Source organism: Hibiscus syriacus, unplaced genomic scaffold (assembly GCF_006381635.1).
Source record: "Hibiscus syriacus cultivar Baekdansim isolate YM2019G1 unplaced genomic scaffold, ASM638163v2 tig00111005_pilon, whole genome shotgun sequence".
Lineage (NCBI taxonomy): Eukaryota > Viridiplantae > Streptophyta > Magnoliopsida > Malvales > Malvaceae > Hibiscus > Hibiscus syriacus.
In genome coordinates, this window is record NW_024062949.1 from 159687 (window position 1) to 183837 (window position 24151).

The 24151-nt window shown below is 37.4% G+C and overlaps 1 protein-coding gene and 1 pseudogene across 1 annotated transcript; both read right to left on the reverse strand.

The window, feature by feature from the left end:
• Positions 1 to 12301: 12301 nt before the first annotated feature.
• LOC120149538 lies at positions 12302 to 17548 on the reverse strand (annotated as a pseudogene).
• A 2943-nt stretch (positions 17549 to 20491) lies between these two features.
• LOC120149536 (ankyrin-2-like) lies at positions 20492 to 23098 on the reverse strand. The gene is made up of 4 exons (XM_039162287.1): positions 22767 to 23098; positions 22375 to 22650; positions 22166 to 22303; positions 20492 to 22030 (listed from the first exon to the last, which is right to left on the reverse strand). Exons 1-4 carry the CDS (start codon positions 23091 to 23093, stop codon positions 20492 to 20494), a joined length of 2280 nt encoding a protein of 759 aa, XP_039018218.1. The 5' UTR covers positions 23094 to 23098.
• Positions 23099 to 24151: the final 1053 nt, after the last annotated feature.

A 24151-nucleotide genomic window follows, 5' to 3' on the forward strand; every position in this document is an offset into this window, starting at 1 on the left:
CATTAATGAGACTGACACCCACGGAGGCTGAGCTTGCCACTGATTGGTGGCAAGCTAGTCAGCGTTTTCTTGATGGCACGAATGATGAGCAGCCTCCACTTCCTCCACTTTGAGAGCCATCACCTCACCTAGAGCCATCACCTGATCGACCCGACTATACACCTCTATAACGAGAGCCATCACCTATCCCGTCACATCATCGAGCCTCTTCTCCACCATCACCTCATGATAGGCGACCGGCAAAGATGCCACGACTTCTATCTCCCTGTTCTCCACCTCCATGGGATGAGTCAAGGGAGTTACGTGATGAGGTCAATGCATTACGTGAGGAGATCGGTACTCTACGCGATAACGATGGTGCATGGCGTGTGGAGGTGTCTATTTTACGTGGTGAGGTTGCCGCTCTACGTCATACTCTACGCAACGAGGTAAGTTTAAGATTTTCCATATTTAACTTGATGATAAATTTACTCGTAATTTCACTTAAATTAACCATTTCACTTAGATTTCTTAGTAAATTTATTCGGTTGCTGCCAATACTGCTAAACTGTTTATTAACACTGTGAAGTTAGTATTTGTCTTTTTGTTTTGTCTTTTGGTTGAAGTAAATTTATTCGGTTGCTGCCAATTCTGCTAAACTGTGTATTCTTTAACACTGTGAAGTTAGTATTTGTCTTTGTTTTGTCTTTTGGTTGAAAGTTTGAAATATATTTGTCTTTGTTTTCACTGTTTAAATATCATGTTTGTTTATTTACTGATATTTGTATTTAATTATTTAGCGGACCGATAAGGTGGATGCTTTACGTCGGGTTTTTCTTGCACGACAGAGTTCACGCATCAGACGGCGTGCACGTGCTATTAAGTCTCCGTATACCCCAATAGTGCGAAGACACCGCAAGAAGAAGCCCAACTCGCCTGTCATCCCTCAAGAGTCCATTCCTATCATTGAAGAGGCCCCTATCATTCCTCGAGAGTCCCCTCCCACCGTTCAAGAGGCCACTGTCATCGTTGAAGAGGTCCCTCCCACCATTCAAGAGCCCGATTCACATGGCGTCATATGTAGGATTCTTGAGAAACCCTCTGACGTGCCGGACATGATGGATTCAAGTTGGCTCTCGTATGAGTTACCGGCCAGTACCATACCGGTATCTGAAGTGGAGAGGAAACAACTACCGGACACAATTCTGGATAACACCCTTTGGGCTAAGACCGCAGTTGATTTTTATCTACATGAGCGAAGCCAGGGGTGTTTCACTGACATATGCAAGCTCAACGATGATATCTATTTGTTGCTTGATCGGTCTTGGTGGGGCGTATTATTAGGGGTCGAAGACAATGGCTATTTCGATAGAGGGGTAAGTCTTATATTTTTCTTATATTTTAATTTGATTATTTTTTTGTAAATTTATGTAAGTTACTAATATATGTCTTTTTTTGTAAAACAACATATCGATGCGTGGGTGTCACGTCTTCTAATAATTAGGAAACTTAAGGAAAATAAAAGAAATACATGATATACAATTATGCCGACGTCTTTTAACGTCGTTCACTTGAAGAATCAACGAGATGAATCATTTGCGTTGGGCAATGGACAAGCTAAACTTTATCCTGCATGGTGGGAGGTCGATAAGGTTAGTGTTTATTTTAGATTGAGTTTAAAGGTATTCATAAATAAGTGCGCAAATGAATGAATTATTACTTATGATTGCAGGTGTTTATCCCTGTTTTGGAACGTAACCATTGGCTTCTCGTCGAGCTTCAGATCCCATCCCTTAAGGCAATAATATATGACAGCATGATAAATTACATATCATTGGCTGATTTAAGAGATATTATTAAGGGATGGAGCTCTTATTTGGCTAAATTCTTGGATGCGATAAATTATTGGACTCGTTCTGGAAACAAGAAGCCAAAGAAGCTCAATATTACAGTTTGCAGAGACGAGACCGCACCACAACAAAAAGAAAGGACCCAGAGGGGATTGTGGTCCTCTCGTATGCTTGGCGTTGGACCGTTTGATCACAGGAAGTATAAAGTATCTACCTCCCACCGATATAGATAGAGCTGCAGTAGGCTTGTGGTTTCGACATTATATGGCTAGATCGATATATACGAGACGCTGCCTACCTGCATCCGCGTTATAAAAATGTCCATAAACAATTGGTATGTTTATAGGCTTGTGGTTTGAAAATGTTTGGTTAAGTACCTAGAATTCAATAATTTGCTGTTTGTAGGTTTTAGATGTGTAGAAAGTGTTGTTTGAGCAAATGTTTGGTTTATGCAGGTTAATCTCAGAAGTGAGCTGCGTGAAAATGATGTATGGCTGCAAAAGTTGATTCAATAGTAGAAGTGTTATTTTCTCTAAGAATTATTGCTTATTTTTTTATTGTTTAATTGATTTGTAAAAGGTGATTTGTAAAAGTTGATTTGTTTAATTGATGTTAACATAATTCTTATTTGTGCTTGTTTAATTGATTGAAATGTAATGGTTGATTTTGTTGATTTCAATCTGCATTATGTTGAAGGCAAAAAGTACTATCGCAATGCGAAATGAAAATCGCAACGAGAGAATCGCAACGTGAAATTAAATTCGCGTTGCGATTTTCATTTCGCATTGCGAAATTAGCGTTGCGATTTTCATTTCGCATTGCGATTCTCTCGTTGCGATTTTCATTTCGCATTGCGATAGTAATTTCCGCGTTGCGATAGACATTAAGATGATTGCCTATTAAGTGATAACAACTGAGCAGATCATAGTAATTTTCAAACTCAAGTTACTAATACATGCCTAACTGAAAATGTTAAAAGTTCACACATAAAATCTACATAATACAACGTTTGCATTTAAAAATCACCTAAGTTAACAGTCCCAAAAGGTGAAGCCAGTTGTGATTGGGATTTTAAAGATGATTGCGATTTTGATTGCCTTTTTCTTGACACCATATGAGCTTTGGATTTTGATGATGATCCATATTTTGGTAGAGGAAAAGATGATTGTGATGGCACTGGTGATCCACATGTCAACCTTGTATGACCACTTTCCTTACACCGACTACATGTCGATCTCTTCTTCTCTTCACCCTTAGACGGTATACGATCGTGACTTTTTGGTCGGTCAGGTAGCCTTCTGTCCATGGCTGGTGGCAAAACTGTTTGTAAGTCATTTGGTATGTCCCACTCAGAAGGATGTGGAATAGGGTAGACAATCTCGGCATAAGTCTGTCGATATACTTCTGTAGTGTAGCAATCCATAGCGTATGTGCTTGAATCATCTTGGTTTAGATGAAGAGCAACTTTTATAACATGGCCACACGGATAACCAGATGTTTGAACATGGTTTAACTCTTCATGACATTGACTTCGCAACACGTTTCGTTATCTTTTTTTTCAGTCCATGGTGTAACACGATGTTCCAATGTTCCTGTAAATTTAAATAAATAATACTTAGTAAAATATATGATAAGTTACGAATTCAAAGAAATAATACCTGCATGATTTCTTTTCTTGTAGTACCACTGTTGAATAGAGGCTCGAAAAAACTCCATTAACATAGTAATGGGTAATTTCCGGGAATGACGACTTAGAGCGTTGATTGATTCTGCACTATTAGACGTCATGAAACCATATCTTGCTCCAAGTTGATGTACTCTTGACCATCTTTCAAACCCGACATCTTCTAGTGTTTGAGCACACTGAGGCAAAACACGTCTTAAACAGTTTATATGCTTATTGAAATCCACTTCCCGATAAGCTTTTACAGCCTTCCAGTATGTCCATTTGTGCTTTTTTATACCAGCAGACCTTGATTTTAGATTTCTATACAAATGAACACCACAAAGTCCATGAATAGCATCTGGGAAACACCTTCTAACAGCGTTGTCAATTGAGTTTGCCCTATCGGATATGATTGTCAGATTGCATAAGATTGCTAATAGGACCTATGTAATCCCTAAGATGCCCCATAAACCATGTCCATGAATCAGAGGTTTCAGATTTGCCAACCCCGTAAGCTATTGGCAATATCCCATTGTTAGCATCCAAGGCTACTGCTAATAAGTTTACTCCAAGGTATCGACCTTTCAAATGTGCTCTGTCAACTATAATAACTGGGCGCATGCAAGTAATAAACGAACGAATCTACAAAATAATATACACAAGAAATATAATCATTTAAATGTGAAATGCATGTAACTAACAGAAATGAGTCAACAGAATTATATTGATTTACTAACCGCAGCACCAATGGTGATAAACAACAACTCAAAGCGTCCATCTCTATCTGTTTTGATATGAGTTACCGACCCATGATTTTTCAGCTTTAAATTGTGACAATAAGCCGGCAGTTGGGCAAACGATGCTTCTGGCGACCCCCTCAACAATTTCAAGGCATAACATTTGGCTCTCCAAGCTTGAGAATATGATATACTAATCTTGAACCGAGCATTCATGTTAGTCATAATTTCATGTCCCCGATATACCCTGCCATTCAAAAACATTAACTCAGCCAGAAAACCACCCAACACCTTTTTGTTTGCCTATCTATGGTGAGGAAAAACTTGGGTTCTTGAACATGTATATTTATCAATAAAAGTCCTAACTTGAAACATTTCGCAATCTTTTATCCTCTTTGCAATCATACGCCACGTACAGTTTTTGTCAATCATACACCTTGTTTCGAAACGATCTTTGCTTGATTTGTTAACTTTTAGTTAATAGCCATCTTCCACACATTTCGTATACAAAGCTATCTTCAAGTCTTCCTTTGTATCAAAACAATCATCTTTCTTGATACGAATAACTTTTGTGTAACAATCAACTGCTTTCTTTACCAACTCTTCTTCCGGTATCTGAAGTAATTCTGGCATATTCCAGTTATACTCCCGTGGCATTTTCTTTTCTTCGGGACTTTTTCTTCTTCTTTTTCTTATTCAAGATTATATGAATTACAGAATGGATGTTCAACATGTTCATTCACAGCCTCCACTTCCTCCTCATTATCATCAACAACATCTTCCTCGGCAACGGTTGTTTCATCATCAAAATTCGGGTATTGACCAATATCAAAATCATTACACGCAGGGTCTGTTTCTTCTTCTGAAACATCATCAAAATCTGAGTATTGACCAATATCAAAGTCCGGGTATTGACCAATATCAAATTTTGAATACTGACTAGTACTCACAATTTTTTCTCTTGGTTCATCATCGTCTAATTGGTCAATACGAAAACAAGAATTTGGTGCTGAAAGTTGATTGAGATTTGGATTAGAGAAAGGTTGTGGGTTTTGAGAAAAACTTAGTTGATTACTACCCGCTACTGACCCAACAATACTACTTCTAGGTTTAACAACATACAATGTAACATCATCACTTGAAACACTAATGTAAGCAATGAATCGTTCAACATCTTCATTGTCGGTTAACAAATAAACTTTACCATTACTCTGATAAGATAGCCTAAATCCACTTAGGGGCTCTAAATTCAATTTCTTTGAAACACGTAACATTAGAGTTTCATAAGTTAACTTTTTTTAATGACAGTTTTAGTTGAAGATTCATGGGTAAAGGCATATATTGTAAAACACCATGAACATTCTCCCATGACCCTCCAAAACACAAATCTATCCAAACATGATCAACATTAGATGATTTCATGGTTGTAAATTAATTTACTAAACAAACGAGCTGCGAAACTAAGACCTGTTGCCGGTTGGGGAAGGATGTAGAAACGGATATAGGAACGGATGTCGCCGGAGAGAGTGATAGATGGAGATGGAATGAGTTGCGATTTGAGTTGTTGCTTCTGCGTAGATATATACACAAAATATTTGTGTTGCGAAACTAAAACCTATTGCGAACTTTGAAAATCGCATTGCGATTCTGTATTATCTCGTTGCGAAAGTAAGTATCGCGTTGCGATTTTCCTAATTCGCAATGCGAATAAGTAAATCGTAATGCGAATTTGGAAAATCGCAATGCGATACTGACTATCGCAACGATATAATACAAAATCGCAACGAGATTCTGACTTTCGCAACGAGATTCTGAAAATCGCAATCATCTTCAAAATCCCAATCACAACCGGCTTCACCTTTTGGGACTGTTAACTTAGGTGATTTTTAAATGCAAACGTTGTATTATGTGTATTTTATGTGTGCACTTTTAACATTTTCAGTTAGGCATGTATTAGTAACTTGAGTTTGAACATTGCTATGATATGTTCAGTTGTTATCACTTATTAGACATTCATTTGACTATCGCAACGGGGAAATCGCAACGCGAAAATGGCTATCGCAATTCGAAATGAAAAATTGCAACGCAAAAATGGCTATCGCAACTAGAAAATCGCAATACGAAATGAAAATCGCATTGCGATTTTCTCGTTGCGATTTTCATTTCGCATTGCGATTTTCATTTCGCATTGCGATTTTCTCGTTGCGATAGTCAGTTTCGTGTTGCGATAGTCTGTTTTGCCTTCAACATAATGCAGATTGAAAATCAACAAATCAACTATTACATTTCAATCAATTAAACAAGCACAAATAAGAATTATGTACACACCAATTAAACAAATCAACATTTACAAATCATTTTTTACAAATCAATTAAACAATCAAAAAATAATAATAATTCTTATTTCCTCATCAATTATTGAATCAATGAATCAACTTTTGCACCCGTACATCCATTTCACGCAGCTCACTTAAGGATTAACCTGCAAAAACCAAACATTTGCTCAAACAAGATTTCCTACACATCTAAAACCTATAAACAGTAAATTATTGAATTATAGGTACTTAACCAAACATTTTCAAACCAAAAGGAGTATATATGTTAACAAAACTTGCATTTGACTTACCAATTAACAATGGATACTTTCATAACGCTGATGTAGGTAGGCAGCGTCTAGAATATATCGCTCTAGCCATATAATGCCGAAACCACAAGCCTACTGCAGCTCTATCTCTATCGGTGGGAGGTAGAAACTCTGTGCTTCCCGTCGTCAAACGCGCCAAGCACATGCATACGAGAGGACCACAATCCCCTCTGCCTCCCGGCGATTGTTGTGGCACGGTCTCGTCTCTGACAACTGTGACATTGAACTTCTTCGGCTTCTTGTGTCCAGAATGAGTCCAATAATTAATCCCATCCAAGAATTTAGCCAAATGAGAGCTCCATCCCTTGATAATATCTCTCAAATCAGACAGTGATATGTAATTTATCATGCTGTCATATACTATTATCTTCAGGGATGAGAGCTGAAGTTGGACGAGAAACCAAAGACGACGTTCCAAATAGGGATAAACACCTGCAATCATAAGTAATAATTCATTTATTTGCGCACTTATTTATGAACACCTTTAAAAAATTTTAAAAATAAACATTAACCTTATCGACCTCCCACCATGCAGGATAAATTTTAGCTTGTCCGTTGCCCAACGAAAATGATTCATCTCGTTGATTCTTCAAGTGAACTGCGTGAAAAGCCGCCGGTATTATTGTATATCGCGAATTTTTTTTATTTTTCCTAAGCTTCCTTATTATTAGAAGACGTGACACCCACGCATCGATATGTTGTTTTACAAAAAAAAAGACATATATTAGTGAATTACATTAATTTTTAAAAAAATTAATCAAAATCATATATAAGTCAAATATAAGACTTACCTCCCCATCGAAATAGCCACTGTCTTCAACCCCTAATAGCACACCCCACCAAGACCGATCAAGCAACAAAAACATTTCATCGTTGAGTTTGCTTATGTCAGTGTAACACCCTTGGCTCCGCTCATGTAGATAAAAATCAATTGCGGTCTTAGCCCAAAGGGTATTATCCACAATTGTTTCCGGTAATTGTCTCCTCTCCACTTCAGATACCGGAAGGGTACTAGCCGGTAACTCATACGAGAGCCAACTCTCATCCATCATGTCCGAAACCGGTGGGGGTTTCTCAATACTTCAATATATTACCCCATGTGAATCGGGCTCTGGAATGGTGGGAGGGACCTCTTCAACGATGACAGTGGCCTCTTGAACGGTGGGGGGGACTCTTGAGGGAGGATAGGGGCCTCTTGAACGATTGGAGGGGACTCTTGAGGGATGACAGGTGAGTCGGGCTTCTTCTTGCGGAGTCTTCGCACCATTAGGGTGAACGGAGACGTAATAGCACGTCTACGCCGTCTGATGCGTGAACTCCGTCGTGCAAGGAAAACCCGACGTAAAGCATCCACCTTATCGGGCCGCTAAAAAAAATTAATACATAAATCAGTAAATAAACAGACATGATATTAAATAAAGACAAATATGTTTCAAACTAGCATTGTATTCACCCAAGTCATTATTCTATCATAGTTCACAAAATGCTCAGATAACATTCCAGAAGTAAGCACTTATATAAACATTTAAAAGGACAACATATATAAACATTCCAGAAGAAGAATAGTTTACTTTCGCAACACGAAACTTAAAATCGCAACACGAAAATGACTATCGCAACGCGGAAATGGCTATCGCAATGCGAAATGCAAATCGCAACGACAAAATCGCAATGCGAAATGAAAATCGCAACGCGAAATGAAATCGCAATGACAAAATCGCAACGCGAAACACAAATCGCATTGCGAATTTCATTTCGCATTGTGATTTTGTCGTTGCGATTTTCATTTCGCATTGCGATTTTGTCGTTGCGATTTTCATTTCGCATTGCGATAGCCATTTCCGCGTTGCGATAGTCATTTTCATGTTGCGAAAGTAAACTATTCTTCTTCTGCAAATTGAAACTTGAATGGATTGCATTACTTCAACCAAAAGACAAAAACAAAACCAAAAACAAATACTAACAAAAACAGTTTAGCAGTATTGGCAGCAACCGAATGAATTACGAGTATGAAAAATCTTAAACTTACCTCGTTGCGTAGAGTATGAACCTCATTCTGCGACGATGCTACCATCTCACGTAGAGCGGCTACCTCACCGCGTAATGTAGACACCTCAACACGCCATGCACCATCGTCTTTGCGTAAAGTACCGACCTCCTCACGCAAGGCATTGACCTCATCACGTAACTCCCCTAACTCATCCCGTTGAGGTGGAGGTGGAGAACAGGGAGATAAACGTCGTGGCATCTTTGCCGGTCGCCTATCTTGCGGTGATGGTGGAGAAGAGGCTCGATGATGTGACATAATAGGTGATGGTTGTCGTTGTGGAGGTGTATAGTCGGGTCGATCAGATGATGGCTCTGGGTGAGGTGATAGCTCTGGGCGAGGTGATGGCTCCCGAAGTGGAGGCTGCTCATCAACCGTTCCATCAAAAAAACGCTTATTAGCTTGCCACCAATCAGTGGCAAGCTCAGCTTCCGTGGGTGTCAGCCTCTGTAGAGGAGTGTTGGCCTCCTAACAATATATAAGCTCAAACAAAGTTAAACGTGTACTAGTAATAACTTGTTTATAAACATATGTTAGTATTTATGTTAACTTACATTATTTATTGTCGTATACCGTAGTAAATCTTCCCATTGCAAGGTTCGTTTCCTCTTCCAAGAAATAGCCCTGGGAATATCATTTGAAGTTTTTATTGCATATGTCTTCATGGCGGGAAAGGCCTCAAATATCCAAATCTACAAACAATATAATAACAAACATTAGTAATTGTTAAATAATTACTTATAATTTTGGAAACATTATATAAAAATTCTTACCTTAAAGGCCCAAATAAAGCCTGTCAAAGTGTATTTGGAACCATCGTCATGCAAACTTTTTCGATCATCCAAGGCAGACGATAACTTATTCCATGTAGCTTTCCATAAATACGAGCCCCACGGAAACAGGTTCCACACATTTACGTCTTCTACCAATTTGATTAGATCATTTGGAATAGGTTGTCTGGCCTCTCTGCCTAAAAAGCAGGCATGCAAAAGAATTAGAAGGCTTACTCGGACAACGTCGACGTCATCCATCCGAGTAAAACCATCTTTCTTATTCAACAATCTTGTCAGGTCTTCTACGTGTAGATTCGGCCTCTCCAGCTCAAGAAAAACCCGGGATAGCCATGATGGGCGGGTAATGTGTCTAGTGTACCGACCTACATCATCGTGTCTGAAGCGTAGACCGGTGATTAAGCAAAACTCCTCCCGCCCAAAACACGTATACGCCGGTGGAAAATCAAACCATATCTCTTCATCACGACGTTGTATAGTCTCTGGTAGATCGCTAGTCATGGTTTGAAGAAACAAGTGTGTCAACATCGCATCTCCACCGGGATGTTGTACTTTCAGCCATGGCCCGAAGCATGTATCCTCAAACATTTTTCTTTGTGCAGGTGAAAGCTTTGACGCAATTGTTTTGGCCAGGCTGACTTTATTTCTTAAGGTCAATTGAGCCGAATAAAAGTTCTACAAAAACAATAAACATACTAAGTTAGATATACCAAAAACTACACTGTGAAGATATACCAAAAACAATAATAAACATAAAGAGTAGTAGTTTATTCTTCAAACTTAAATTTGCAACACTGTGAATTTCGTATTTGTCTTTGTTTTTTGGTTGAAGTAATGTAATTCATTCAAGTTTCAATTTGCAGAAGAAGAATAGTTTCTGAAAATGAAAATCGCAACACGAAAATGACTATCGCAACGCGAATTTGACTATCGCAACGAGAGAATCGCAACGCGAAACTAAAATCGCGTTGCGATTTGTATTTCGCGTTGCGAATCTCGGTTGATTTAATAAGCAATCTAAGTGAAATGGTTAATCTATTATTGAAATTACCAGTAAACTTATCATCAATTTCAATATGAAAAACCTAATAATATTTGCAAAAATTTCAAAAAGAAAATAATTAAAAAAACTAACCCTCGTTGGTTGATTTGGTTGATTTTCCATTTCTGATTGTGAGGGTGGCTCTGAGAGATGGAGATAGACGGATTTCGCCGGAGATGGGGACGGATTTCGTCGGAGATGGGTGAGAGAGTGAGAGATGGAGATGGGACTGAGTTGTGATTTTAGGTTTTAGGTTATGAGTTGCGATTACGGGATATACCGTGGACGGTTCAGTGTTCCAATATATTAATATTCGTGTTTGGAATTTAAAAATAAAATACTTGGCCAGGATACTAATGGCGCTTTGAAAATCGCATTGCGATTATGTATTATCGCGTTGCGAAAGTCAGAATCGCGTTGCGAAAGTCAGTATCTCGTTGCGATTTTGTATTATCGCATTGCGATAGTAAGTATCGCATTGCGATAGTCAGTATCGCATTGCGATTTTCCCAATTCGCGTTGCGATTTACTTATTCGCATTGCGAATTGGGAAAATCGCAACGACACTGTAGACCATCGCAACGCGATTTTCAACTATCGCAACGCGAAATGCAACGTGAATTTGCGATAATGGAGATCGCGTTGCGAATTAGCGATCGCATTGCGATTTTGTTGGTCATTTTGGCAAATCCGGAAAAAGTTGGTTAAAATCGTATATTATATGGGATTTTTGGTCACTAAGGTTATTTTCTCTTTAAATAAATTGCATTTACATTATTCAAATATTATTGTTATTATTTCTCAGTAAAAAAATCATATATGATACTTCACTTTTTGAACTTCGCACAAAAGGTAAAAAATGTGACTTTTATATTATTTTTAATGTGATTTTTCAATCTATAAAATAAATTTAATATGATTTTTAATCAATAATTTTAATTGTTGATCGTTATAATTTATGGTTTTGATATAAAGGTTTATGATATTAACGTAATATTTCATTTGTTATGTTCGACTTATTAATTTAATTTATCTAACATGTCAATTGTTATATTTGAGTTATCAATTTAATTTATCTTTCATGTCAATCATCATGTTATCAATCATTACAAACTATCACATTAATAAAGTGAACTGTTACATCAATACTATAACGTTCAATAACGGAAAATATTTGTCAAAGAGATCACATTAGATTTATTTTTTGAGTTGAAATGTCATATTAAAAGAAAAAATAATAAGAGAGCTATATTAGTATTTTTTTTAAAATACAGGGACCTCATGTATTTTTACCAAAAAGAAATTGTGAATGTAACATATAGGTCGCGAATCATAACTGACGTTGCATTAGCTGATAGAGAAACCCCCATTATTTGCATGCAAGGATCAAAATCAGCCAAGGAAGATTTGCTTTCGTTGAATTTTCCAGAAACAAGAAATCTGGAAATTTGGGTATTAAAATTGGACACAATGATAGGAAATTCTGACCATATCTTTTGCTTGTGCATTTGCGCCACAAACCAAAGGTATTGAATCTGAAAATGAAGTAAAACGAGAATCTCTGAACCACCATATCCTAATTCATATTTTGATTATACATTGCAAAGATCAAATATGAATTCTTTGATTTATGAGCAAAAGCAAAACATTATGAGACAACCAGAGAGAAAGAAGACAACCTCCCTAACCTGAATCCGATCCAGAACCAGGGTTCGAATCGGAATCGGAATCCGATTTACGAGTGTCATGGACGTGTTTCTTGTCCTTCGCTTCAGCTTGCTTCACAGCTTTACTCAACTCGGCAACCGGAATCAATGGCAGATACTTGAACACAGGGTAACCTTTCCCACTCATGTCCTTAATCAAGCAGTTGTACTTCTCGGACAAATTCTTCGCCACCGGAATGACCACCTTCGCAATCGAGTGGAAAGCTGAATTGTAGTTCAGTTGCACCCACAACTTGGTCGAGATCACCAGAACAAACTGCTTGTACTCACTCGCGGCGTAGTTCAAAGTGCCGCGAGCGCCGTTAGTTCGAGCCTCGTCGACTAATTTCTGAGCCTTTTGTGCCGTCGTGTGAACCATATATTGCGCTTGGTTCACCATTTCCTTACCTGCTGGTGGCACATGCTCGTCAAATTTGTGCATAGCCTCGTCTACCTGCACAGTTAATTTAAGAACAAACTGGTTCGCATAATTAATTGAATTTTTTTTTGATCCAAACAGAATTTTACAATTCACTGAGTTCGTAAAATTACACACTACAATCCATTAAACATGAATATACATTTACCTTCGTATCAAGAAACCCAAGAAGATGATCCGGAGCGTCCTTAAATTTCTCATAGACGGGGCCAATTATGGTCATGACAGCACCCTCGACTATGCCAACGGTGGGCTGTAACGGACCGGAATTCTGTTTAGCGAACTCGTAAAGATTCGCCGCACAAACCAGCAAAAGGATCGCAGCCACCCTCACCAAACCTACGTGCTTCAGGAGTTGTTTCCTGTTCTCCTAAAACATAATAATATTAATTATACATAAAGAAAAAAATTCATACGCTCAACTATAATTCATAAAACATTAACGAGAGAGAAAAGATTAATACCTTTTCCATGATCGTAAGCTTTCTGATCGGAGATCGTTACGGCTTCAGTTTCGGTTTTTCAGAAATGCACTCGTGCGTGTCGCCTTATTATCTTTATAGATCAACGAACAAATATCAATTAATTATTGAATCTGGATCGTTAGATGAAGATCCAACGATGGATGAAAGGAAAAATGAGTGGATTCGTGATGGAAAGGTGGAAGGCGTTTTCTTCGTGGAGAGTATGCGACCTTTCTGTTTAAATTGATATCAAGTAATTAATGAAGAAAGTGTATAAAACAATAGTACATATATCCTTTAGAAGACTGGATCAATCTCACCTCGGTCGAAGCATTTGGACGTTTGATTCGATCTTCGTTTTATGTACATATTGTTTCGATTTATAAACTTTGGACTTCTTTAACACCCAACTCGAGAAAACTTACGAACATAATCGAACATTATCGTAAATAATCAACAGAACGTTAAAAGAAAATCATTCGACCGAGCTTCAAATATTAAAGCCACACAACTCTGTAACATATATTTTTTCTACGCTAACAGTAACATCATTTAATCTGAATCTCGCCTATGTTAAATCTTTTTTAGACTGTTCGAACACACTACACCTCGACTTATTTCTCCCCCCTTTTTTCTATTGGGAATCCCACACTTTCAATTTCGAGTCTTTTGATCGACTCATTCAAAGATCCTCCGAGTCGGAGTTAGGCTCGTGCCACAAACAAAGAGAATGGTTATAACCGTCTACGATAGAGGATCAAAATCAATCCCTATTCAAAACTATATAGCTTGCGTTTGCAGTTCAGTTTCATGATGAAGCTCACCTTTCAAAAGGTCTCTTCTGCTCAAATTGAAGTGGGGATAAACAGCTGCGGCTACTTTCTCCCGAAGATTGAATTTCTTAGCTATCAATGGCCTCACATCTTCGACTCCAACCAAGCTCTCCAAAAACGGTAGTAGTGAAAGTAGTTCTCGATCTGAACGGTCGTCAAACCAGCTCTCGATTGGAATTCCGTTGTCCACTTGGAACCCAAATGCCTAAGAAAGCCAACAAACACCTCGGTTAAACTTCGGAAACAATGTTTATCGTGTCTTCGTACGTGGCACAAAATCATAAGAATTTGACATCATGATATTGAGACTAATAGGCATATCCAATAGACAAACATTGAGAAGGATTGAACCACACTCAGCTTCTAACTCTCCTCGAGAAGAATAACCATTTCGTAAAAAGTTATTATTTGATACAGGTCGTGTAAAATTTATTTTACACAACCCTAACCACTATAACCATAAACCCAAAATAGGCCTTATAAACCCTAAAATGGACAAGCTTTTATAAACCAGTCTGTATATATCGGATAATTTTCTTTTCCGAAAATACAGACCAAGGGTTCCATAAACCGGTTTCACAGATTTCATCAGAATTTGTCCGAGAAGTGTGGTAGAGGTAGACCACACAAATATAATAAACCAATAAGAAAAGATATAGATGTATCTATATGCCTTCCATACTAAACCTATCAGAACCATAGCAGAAATAATTTTCTTAATGCTAAGACCATGCCCTACAAGCTGGGTGTGAATTAATAGAAAATAACTATCTTCCATTTTTGTTTTTTTCCTGTGTTCAGCAGAAGCACTAACACGAAATCCATACAAGAGAGGTCCAAAAGTACCTGCGGAGAGTTGTCGATAATGATTACACGTGCCAGATCACGGCCAAGGACTGACAAATCCTTGAGGTAATTACCATCAACCAAAACACATGATTCTCGGAAAACACGACGGCGAAATACTCTCCTCTTTGGATCAAGCACATTTAGAAGTTGCTCAGCATATATACTTTGGCTTGCTGTAAATATAATTATCTCAAAAAGACCGTAAACCCATTCCATAAAATCTCTTAGGTGAGGACGGCATTTAACATAAACAGTGTGTTCCTGGAGATTAAAATTTACAGGGAATGTGAAGTCTGCATCGTCGCAAGGTTCTAGTGAAGAATGAACCAAAGTCTCTGCCAAAGCAACACAATCGAATCAATACCCCAGGGTAATCCTTGCCAATTATAAGCAGAAAATTCAATGCTAAAAAATGTTAAATATAGACAAACCTAAAAAAATATTAAGGAATTCTAATGACATTTCAAAAATAAGCTTAAATTTTTCTAAGCAAATAATCAGTTGTAAATTCAGATCTGCTTAATTATTAAGATAAAAAAAAGAATATAAATCTAGAACTTGTTGCTCAGGTTTAAAATACTGCCGATAATACTACTGTAAGCATAAAAGTTCATCCAATTTAATTATTCAAAAGTATTCTCACCATCCAAGTCCAAGACTAGAGTCGTAGGTGGGCAACTTCGGGTCTGCTTGGGTAGCAGCACTGGCCGAAAAGCAGGAACAAGAGATGACAACTCCGGTAAGTTCTTTATAAACAAATAAGGATCAAAGTCGTCAAATTCCTCATAGTATTCATCCTCCACACAGACATCAGTTGACATAGAATCTTGACCATGCTCATCAACACATTCCAATTTCGAGTTTTTCATGGCCATGTATATAGCTGAAACTTCAGATGAAAGGACAGCTCCAGAATCTGTGGTACAAATTACAGGATTTGTGTCCACAACAAATATTTCCTCTACAGAAGTATACTTAAGAGTTTCTCCAGTATGAGAATCCATAACAACCTCTGACAAAGTCATATGGATACATCATGCATGCATTAAGATAACAATTTCACATAAAAGAAATAAAAGCACAGAAAGCTATTACAATTGACGCACACATATATATCACCTACCTGCGCATGCAATCTCAGCTCCACAAATCTTAGGTATGTGGAAGCCTGGAGAAAATATAGTACCTGTCATATGCTGATCAGTGCCCTGCAACACAATAAAAGAAGTAAGAAAAATCTCAGCAGCATAGAGCTAACTAAAATAAAATAAAGCTAAACAAATTACCGTATGATCTACATGAACACCATTAACCACATCAAATCCCAGACAAGCATCAGAAGCATCATCATGTAGCAAGCCATATCTAGCATTTAAATTTGTAGCCTCAACAGTCACTTCATTTTTCTTTGGGAGTGTGCTAGCTGAAATTTGATAAATTTCACTATTTAACTAACATAGCAAATCTGACAGTTAAGGACAGACTTTGACATGGAAACCACATAAAATGAAACCTACTGAAACTTTTCAATGGTGCCGAAATCAATAAAATGAAAAGCATTATCACTGCAATCTTCTTTCAATCAAACAAATACTGAGATAAAATTAGCAACATACCAGGTTTCTTCTTCCTAACAGAAGAAGTAATTATCTCTGTTACTTTCTTCTCTGGACCTTGTACCTTCTCGGATACCTTCTTCTGAGGTCTTGAAGCCTTGGGACTGACATGATCTTGAGAAGCAATCCTCCCAGAAATTCTTTTCTTTGTTTGCATTGGACCAGAAGTTTCGTCCTAATCTTCAGGATATGTATCAAATTTAAAGCATTTATAATACAGCAATTCTTTTAGAAATAATTTTGAACTCCTGTCAAACTATGTTCTGACTATTTAACATAGACAGAAACAATTGAAAAAAGACAACCGTCTAAAATCTCTAGCTTAATCCTGATTTAGATTACTCAAAGCAGTAGCCTAGTCTCTTCTCATTTAGAATTGTTTCCATTCAAAACCAGATCATACCCAAAACTGCCCACCTAATTCAGGTGTAGCTCCCATTCTATTTAAATCATCGAAAAGGACAAAAAAATTTTAAAACCTAAAGGAACACCAGCTCCCCAAAATATAACACCCTAAACCTACAAATAATTGCAAACAAAACAACCCAATGAAGAATGCACAAAACCAACTTAAACCTTATTGATTCTCGAACAAGGATCGTCCAACCAGTACAATAAACATAGCATTTAAGTTAAGCTAAATAGAGTTCATCAAAGCAAAGCTGTATGCAACAACTAATGCTACGAGCTTTAGCTATATGTAACATGAACTAAAATGAAAACAAATTGCTTACCGGATAAAGTGAAATAGGAAAAATGGAGACAAAGAGATGCGAAATTGAGCAAATTGAAACCCTATTGGGTTTTAGGTTCTCTGGGGATTTTGCTTTCCCTTCAAAGACGGAGAAAGGGGGGGGGGGAAATGAACAAGAAAACGAAGAAGAGGATCGATAATTATTTTTGCTTGAACTAAAATAAAAATATCTGTTCTTATCGGAAAATGCCTACTCGCGGTAGATGTTGAGTCTATCTACTCGCTACACATATCGTTAATGGATAACGTGGCGGTTAACACACAGCGAGTGACTATGAATTTATGATTGAGCGAGTGGGAGTTGAACTTCTCTGTGCCGTGTGTAAGCATGATTGAGCTTAAAACGACGCCGTTGGAGACGGATTTTATTTTCTAATTTGGAGTGGAGGGAGATTGTTTTTCGTCTTCCCGTTTTGCTCTCTATTTTAAGTCCCGAGGCACCGACATTTTTGCCTAAATTATTTATAGGTGTCTATACTTATTACTTTTCTTGAATGAGACCTTCTTGTTTCTCAAATCCAAAATTAACCCCATGAGCCAATTTTTTTTATCGAATTTTTATTTGCTAAACTAAACTTTGTTAGATAATATAGTTTTATGAGAAAAATCATCTCGATGATGAAATTTAATACGAATATGAATATTGGCAATACCTATCAAATATTTTTACTATGTTTTATTAAAAATAAAATTTTGATAACTAATTTTTTCGAGTTGCTCTCGAGCTTTAAAATCGAGTATCAAATAGTTCGTCTTGATTCATTAAGAACTTGAGTCGAGCTCAAGTCGAGTATTTATCGAGCGTTCATCGAATCAATATTGAGTAGTTCATGATCTGTCTCGTCTCATTTACAGACCTATCTGAAACTCATATTAAGGCTTTTATTATGTAATTTGCCCTTTTGTTCGATAGTAAAAAAGGAAAATTATTTGGTTAAATACAAACTTTTTTAAAGTAGAAGGGCCATGTAGATAAATAATTTGGAGTCGCTGATTTAATAATTGCAGTGCCTCCCGAATCTTTTTGAATTTTTTTTAATTGGAGTTAGCATCGCTGTCTGCACGGAAATCAAGTTGACGATGACGTGTAACTCTATCGAAACGCCACGTAACTGATTGAAAAATGGGCCTTGAACAAACTTTGTATTCTGAAATGGGTCAGACCAGGATCCAGAACTAGGCAGATTCGGTCCGCATTACAACTTTACCCATTTTGTCGTTGTTTTATTCATTAAAATTTATTTTGACTTAATTATAAAATAAATCATCAAACTATAGCGATTTTCACGAATAGGTTTATAAATTATTTATTAAATGATACCGACGCCTAACATTATAAATACTATCACTTTAGGTATTTGGACTGTCAACAACGTTAATTTCCATGTTAAGTGACACGTGTCACAATATGATAATTTTAAAAAATTTATTTAAAATAAAAAAATTAAAATCATATTTAAAAAAACAGAAAATTCAAAAGAACCTCGTAACTTTAAAAACCTTTGTTTTAAACGAGGCACGTTCTCAAATTAATTGGGAGTTCAATATCTTTCTAGACGTCGGAGGATTTCGAGGTTATTTAACTAGAGAACATATTTTTGATTTTTTCATAAAAACAAATATCATAGGAATTTTTGGACTTTGATGAATATTTTAAATTTTCTTAGACGTTAGAGAATTCTGAGATATTTTAAAGAGTTGTAAGTTCTGAGTTTTAGTATAATTCATGAAAATCAAGGTGTATTCTTGAATAGGGTTAAATTTTAATATTTTTCTAGACGTTGGGGAGTATTTAAGATCACTCATGAAAGACTTCTCCCTTGAAATTTTATATAGATTAATTTATGAAATTTTAGGTTTTACAAGCATAATTTTGTACTCTCTTAGCTTTTAGATAATTTAAAGCTATATTTGAGAAATAAAAAAAATTCATCGTTAATCTAGAAATACATTAAGTGCATACATGAGTCGAGATAAAAATATTCGTGGTCAAGTAAAGACGTTTTTACGAGCGTGGTGAGGTGTTAATCCTTCCTCACACGTAACCGTGTCCCGCGAACCTGATTTTTGGTTTTACTAGACCCCAAATTTAGTACTTTTGGTAAAATAAAATGTTTTATTAAAATTACCCAATTTTAGACGTTTCAATCGCACCTTAAAAATGATTGGTGACAACTTCCACCATTTCACAAATCTTTTAAAAAACTCCCTAAACATTTCTTACAGTAAGAAACCTAAAAAAATTTATTCATATGGTAACAAATTAGTGCGTACAATTAGCCCTTTATTAATTGAGATTTTTGGATAAATTCTATTGCTTAGATTTATTTAATTTACTGACTTACAAAACTAATTAAAGTTATTATAAATACATTTCAATCACGATCGAGAAGAAGGCTATATCTTTTTCCACTTGAAACTCATTTTCTCTACTCAACATATATTAACATTGACATACGATCATTACTTCATTGGTCACGACTCTCCATCCAAATCAAAAGAGGTATATCGTTAACAGTTGGTGAGATAAAAGTGTTTTCATCAACAATTGATACGATAGGTGTGTATTATCCCATAAAAAACTCAGTCACGATGAATCAGTTAAACCAACAATTCTCTGACCCGATTTATTATAAAGAACTGTTTTGAAATAACAAGGGTCTAACATATTATTTGATTTCAATTTGATGAGTTTTAACTCGAATTTACTCGATGATGTCCCATTGCCCATTGGTTCGTAATTATGACGGAGCGTGACACTTGAGTTGAATTTGGATAAGTTAAAAATTTAACTCGATCTAATCCATGACCATCCTTAATATTTTAATCGAAATTTATTAAATATGAGTGATGAGCCTTATGCATTATATTTATTTGGATATATCAAGTTCGATCGAGTTTTACTTTCTGAAATTCGAGTTCGATTCGAGTTAGAAATGGAATGAAACGAAGGTACTCGATTAGTTTTGTCTAGTAAACAGCGAGCCCGATTCTCATACATCTTGAGAAGTATTAGAAATAAGTGGCTTGCATGTTCAAATTGGCCTAATCCATGTTTCATTGCACGTCTTAACTTATTTGTGTTCGCCAAAAATGGCTTCCTTCGTCAAAAGCCGAATCCCTCTGACCCACAATTGGGCCATTTCAACCCCACCATCACACACGAAATGTACCTCCTTGTTCCTCGTAGTCACTACATGGAACATCCCCGGTTCTTCCACGTCGAGCTTCCTCCTCCGGTTCCACCGGAATTTGTCGCTTGGACCGACCTCGGCTGCCTTGCACACCACGTTTCTCCTTCTTGATTTGCCCCACCGCAGAATGCCACTGCTCTGCATCATTTTCAGTTCTTTGCTGTGGGGTGATCCTTTACCACACCTAGTGTGCTTCTTCACCCGGCTCCCGTCGACAACCAGGGCTCGAGCAAGCTCGTTAAGCACGACATTCTCCGCATCGTTTCCGCACCCTTTTTTCCTCGCGAGCGAAAGAGCTGTTTCGTGCCTCGCGTTTTCTATGTCGCATTTTGCACCACTGGATATAAGAAATTCACATAATACACCATGGCCTCCTCTGGCTGATAGCATTAATGGGGTGTATCCATCAGCATCAAATGCATTAACATCACATCCTCTGTTAACTAATACCTGAACCAAATTCAAGTCTCCTCGCTTCGCCGCACGATGTAGAGCGTAAAACCCGATCGGACCATGTACCTCTTCAAGTGCATACTCCAGCATCAACTGGTCAAATACATCACCGTTCTGGTTTACCTCTAATAAGCTGATGGCGGTGTCGCCGTATTTATTCGACAACTTTATATTAGCACCAGCACGAAGAAGTAATTCGAAGGCTTCCAAATGGACTCCTGATGCAGCCATCATCATAGCTGAATTTCCATCATCGTCTTGTTCGTTAAGGTCGATATCGGTCCGTTCAAGGAGTTTCTTTAAAGCCTCGATCTCGTTTGCTTGAATACTGAACATTAATGGAGAAAATACGGAGGGATTGCTCGATCGAGGCTTTTTCCCTGCTAGAATCACATCCACAACTGCTTGTTGGAAGCCATGATTCCATTTGGTTAACCCTGCAATGGAACTTGCACTTTGGCCAGCGGAGTTTAACAATCCAAAGTCAGCTCCAGCTGAGGCCAATACTTTAAGGCAGTCCCCACGTTTGTATCTAGCACAAATCATAAGTGCGGAATCTCCAAAAGCTGTTCGGGAATCGATATCACATCCGGACACAATCAGGCATTGAAGAACATCAGCAAATCCTAGTTTCGCAGCCAAATGCACAGGGCGTAACTCCGTTTTCGAAGTTGTCTCGACTGGAATTTCTACATCAGCACCGCAATCCAGAAGCACTTCAACAGCTAAAGCATTGTTACATAAGATGGCATGGTGGATGAGGGTCCTGCCACAGTGAAGGTTGTTCGGGGAGAGGCGTTGAAGTAGGGACCGCAAGATTAAACCGCTGACTTCAAAGTATTCCACAGCACACCAGGTGATGGGGTAAGCATCAGCTAGTCCGGCACCGACTCTAATTTCCTCGCCCGTATCGATATCCCAAGACCAAGCTCCAACTTTCACCTTTACGTCTGTCTTGATGCCGAACTAGTATCATCGGTTTCGAATAAGTTAGTAATGCAATTTGACAACTTTCTGCATGTAACTATACAAGCAACAACTCGATCTTGAACCCTATACAGTAATTATGGATCTTCATCGATAGTGTTCAAAGATGCATACCTGAAAAAGTGATCTAACAACAGAGGTCTGCCTACAAACAACGGCAGCAGATAGCGCATTACAGTCGATATTCGCATATAGAGAAGGCTTGGAAGATCGAAGAAGCACCCGATTAGTTGCATTGGCATCTACTCCGCACTGTCATGAGCATAACCGCGGTTAAGAACTAAAAAACAGGTGAAAATTTGTCATGATGAGAACTATTTTACCTTGATAAGCATGTCAACAAAATAAACAAATCCCCTGCAGCAGGCGGATACGAGAGCTCGTAAGGCAGCCTGCGGGCGGATCATATCGGTTGCCATTAGCCGCTCGACGAGTTTGGCATACCCGAGGTAGCTTGACTCCAGCAATGCCTCCTCGCACGCCTCTTGACACGCACCACTGTCGATGAGCACCTCGAGTATCTCCAGATGGCCTTCCCTGACTGTCGCTGCGGTAGCATAACCTCGAAATAGCTTGTGATTCACGTTAGCTCCTAAACTCTGCCAAATAAAAAGGATTAGGGCTTTGCTTTAATTATTTCATCTTCCAATACTGCATGCATATACATATACATACGCGCGCGCGCGCACATATATAAACTAACTGTTATATATACCAGCAACTTCTTAACGAGAAACATGTTCCCGGCATGAGCAGCAAGGAAGAGGGGAGTAACTTCAGTCTTAAACTCCTCATATTCGACGAGAACTTCGCTGGCAGCCTCATCGTGCAACGAAATCTCGGTCGTCTTAGACTTCAAGTTCACCGTTCCGACAAAGTTGACGTCCACAAAAGGATCAGCTAAACACTCAGACGCCAGCTTCGAATCATCTCCGTGCAAAGCATCGCAGAGCCTCTGCGAAACCTCCTCCTCGTAGTTGACCGGAAACACAAGTTTCCGGGCGATATATCGGACGCCAGAACCACCATGCACCGCTGTCATGTTCCTTGAACAAAAGGCTTTGACGTTTGTTGTTGAATCTTTGATTTTTACAATGGCCGCTTAAAGTAGCTCCGTTGGGCTGAAGGTTTCTTTGGTTTGTTGAACCATATGATTTCAATCATCATTTGTTTTATTTCTTTGTTAACCCAAACGGTTGGCCTAATACAAGGCTAAATTTTTGTTAATTACTTTTGTATTAACTAATTAAACCCGGTCTTAGACAAAGATTTGTCCTTAATTTGTATGTCAGCCGGATTTGGCCTGCATGAAAGTGATTCACTCTTTTCTTTATTACAAATAGCCTCCCGACTATGGGCACTATTTTATTGAGTACATTAACTATTAATAGTTACAAAATAGTTCTTCGGTTATATGATATTATTTTTCAGTCACCAACTATTAAAATTTACAGAATGACCATCTAACTATTCATCGTAAACTCTTTCTTTTTTGTTAAAAAAATTGATGGTAATTTGAGCTGAACGTTAACTTACTAACTGAGATATGATATAATATGATCCCAGAATCTCAAACGACTATCATATCCCAGTTAGTATGTTAACGTTTAGCTCAAACTACCATTAATTTTTAACAAAAAAATGACGAGTTCGAAGCATAATGAATAGTCAGATGATCATTTTGTAACTTTTTATAGTTGATTATCTTAACAAAGTAACATCCTATAATCAAGATACCATTTTATGACATTAATAGTCGAATGACTTAATAAATAATGCCCTGTAGTCGAAATATATTTTTATACTCTACACATAATTTGATTAATCAATTTAAAACTTTAAAGAATTATAAAATAATATAAATATTATGTGAAAATTCAGTAACATGGAAATTATAGATTTGGTAATAAATGAGTAATTCACTTTCTAAACAGGTAAAAGAGAAATCAAGTTCAAATTTATTCATCGATTCAGTGATTAAATATTATTTTATTTTGTATGAGTTCAAATTTTAATATTTACATAAAATATAAATATATAATATTTTTTATTCAATAAAACAATATCTTACTTTTAGGATCTGCTGCTGTAAACCTTGCT

What these genes read in the sequence shown, in the direction of transcription:
- LOC120149536 (XM_039162287.1), bottom strand. Translation starts at nt 23,093, where the DNA reads ATGACAGCGGTGCATGGTGGTTCTGGCGTCCGATATATCGCCCGGAAA. An exon ending in TTCTCGTTAAGAAGTTGCTG is followed by an intron (nt 22,651 to 22,766) that starts GTATATATAACA and finishes TTTATTTGGCAG; the next exon opens with AGTTTAGGAGCTAACGTGAA. An exon ending in TTGTTGACATGCTTATCAAG is followed by an intron (nt 22,304 to 22,374) that starts GTAAAATAGTTC and finishes TGCTCATGACAG; the next exon opens with TGCGGAGTAGATGCCAATGC.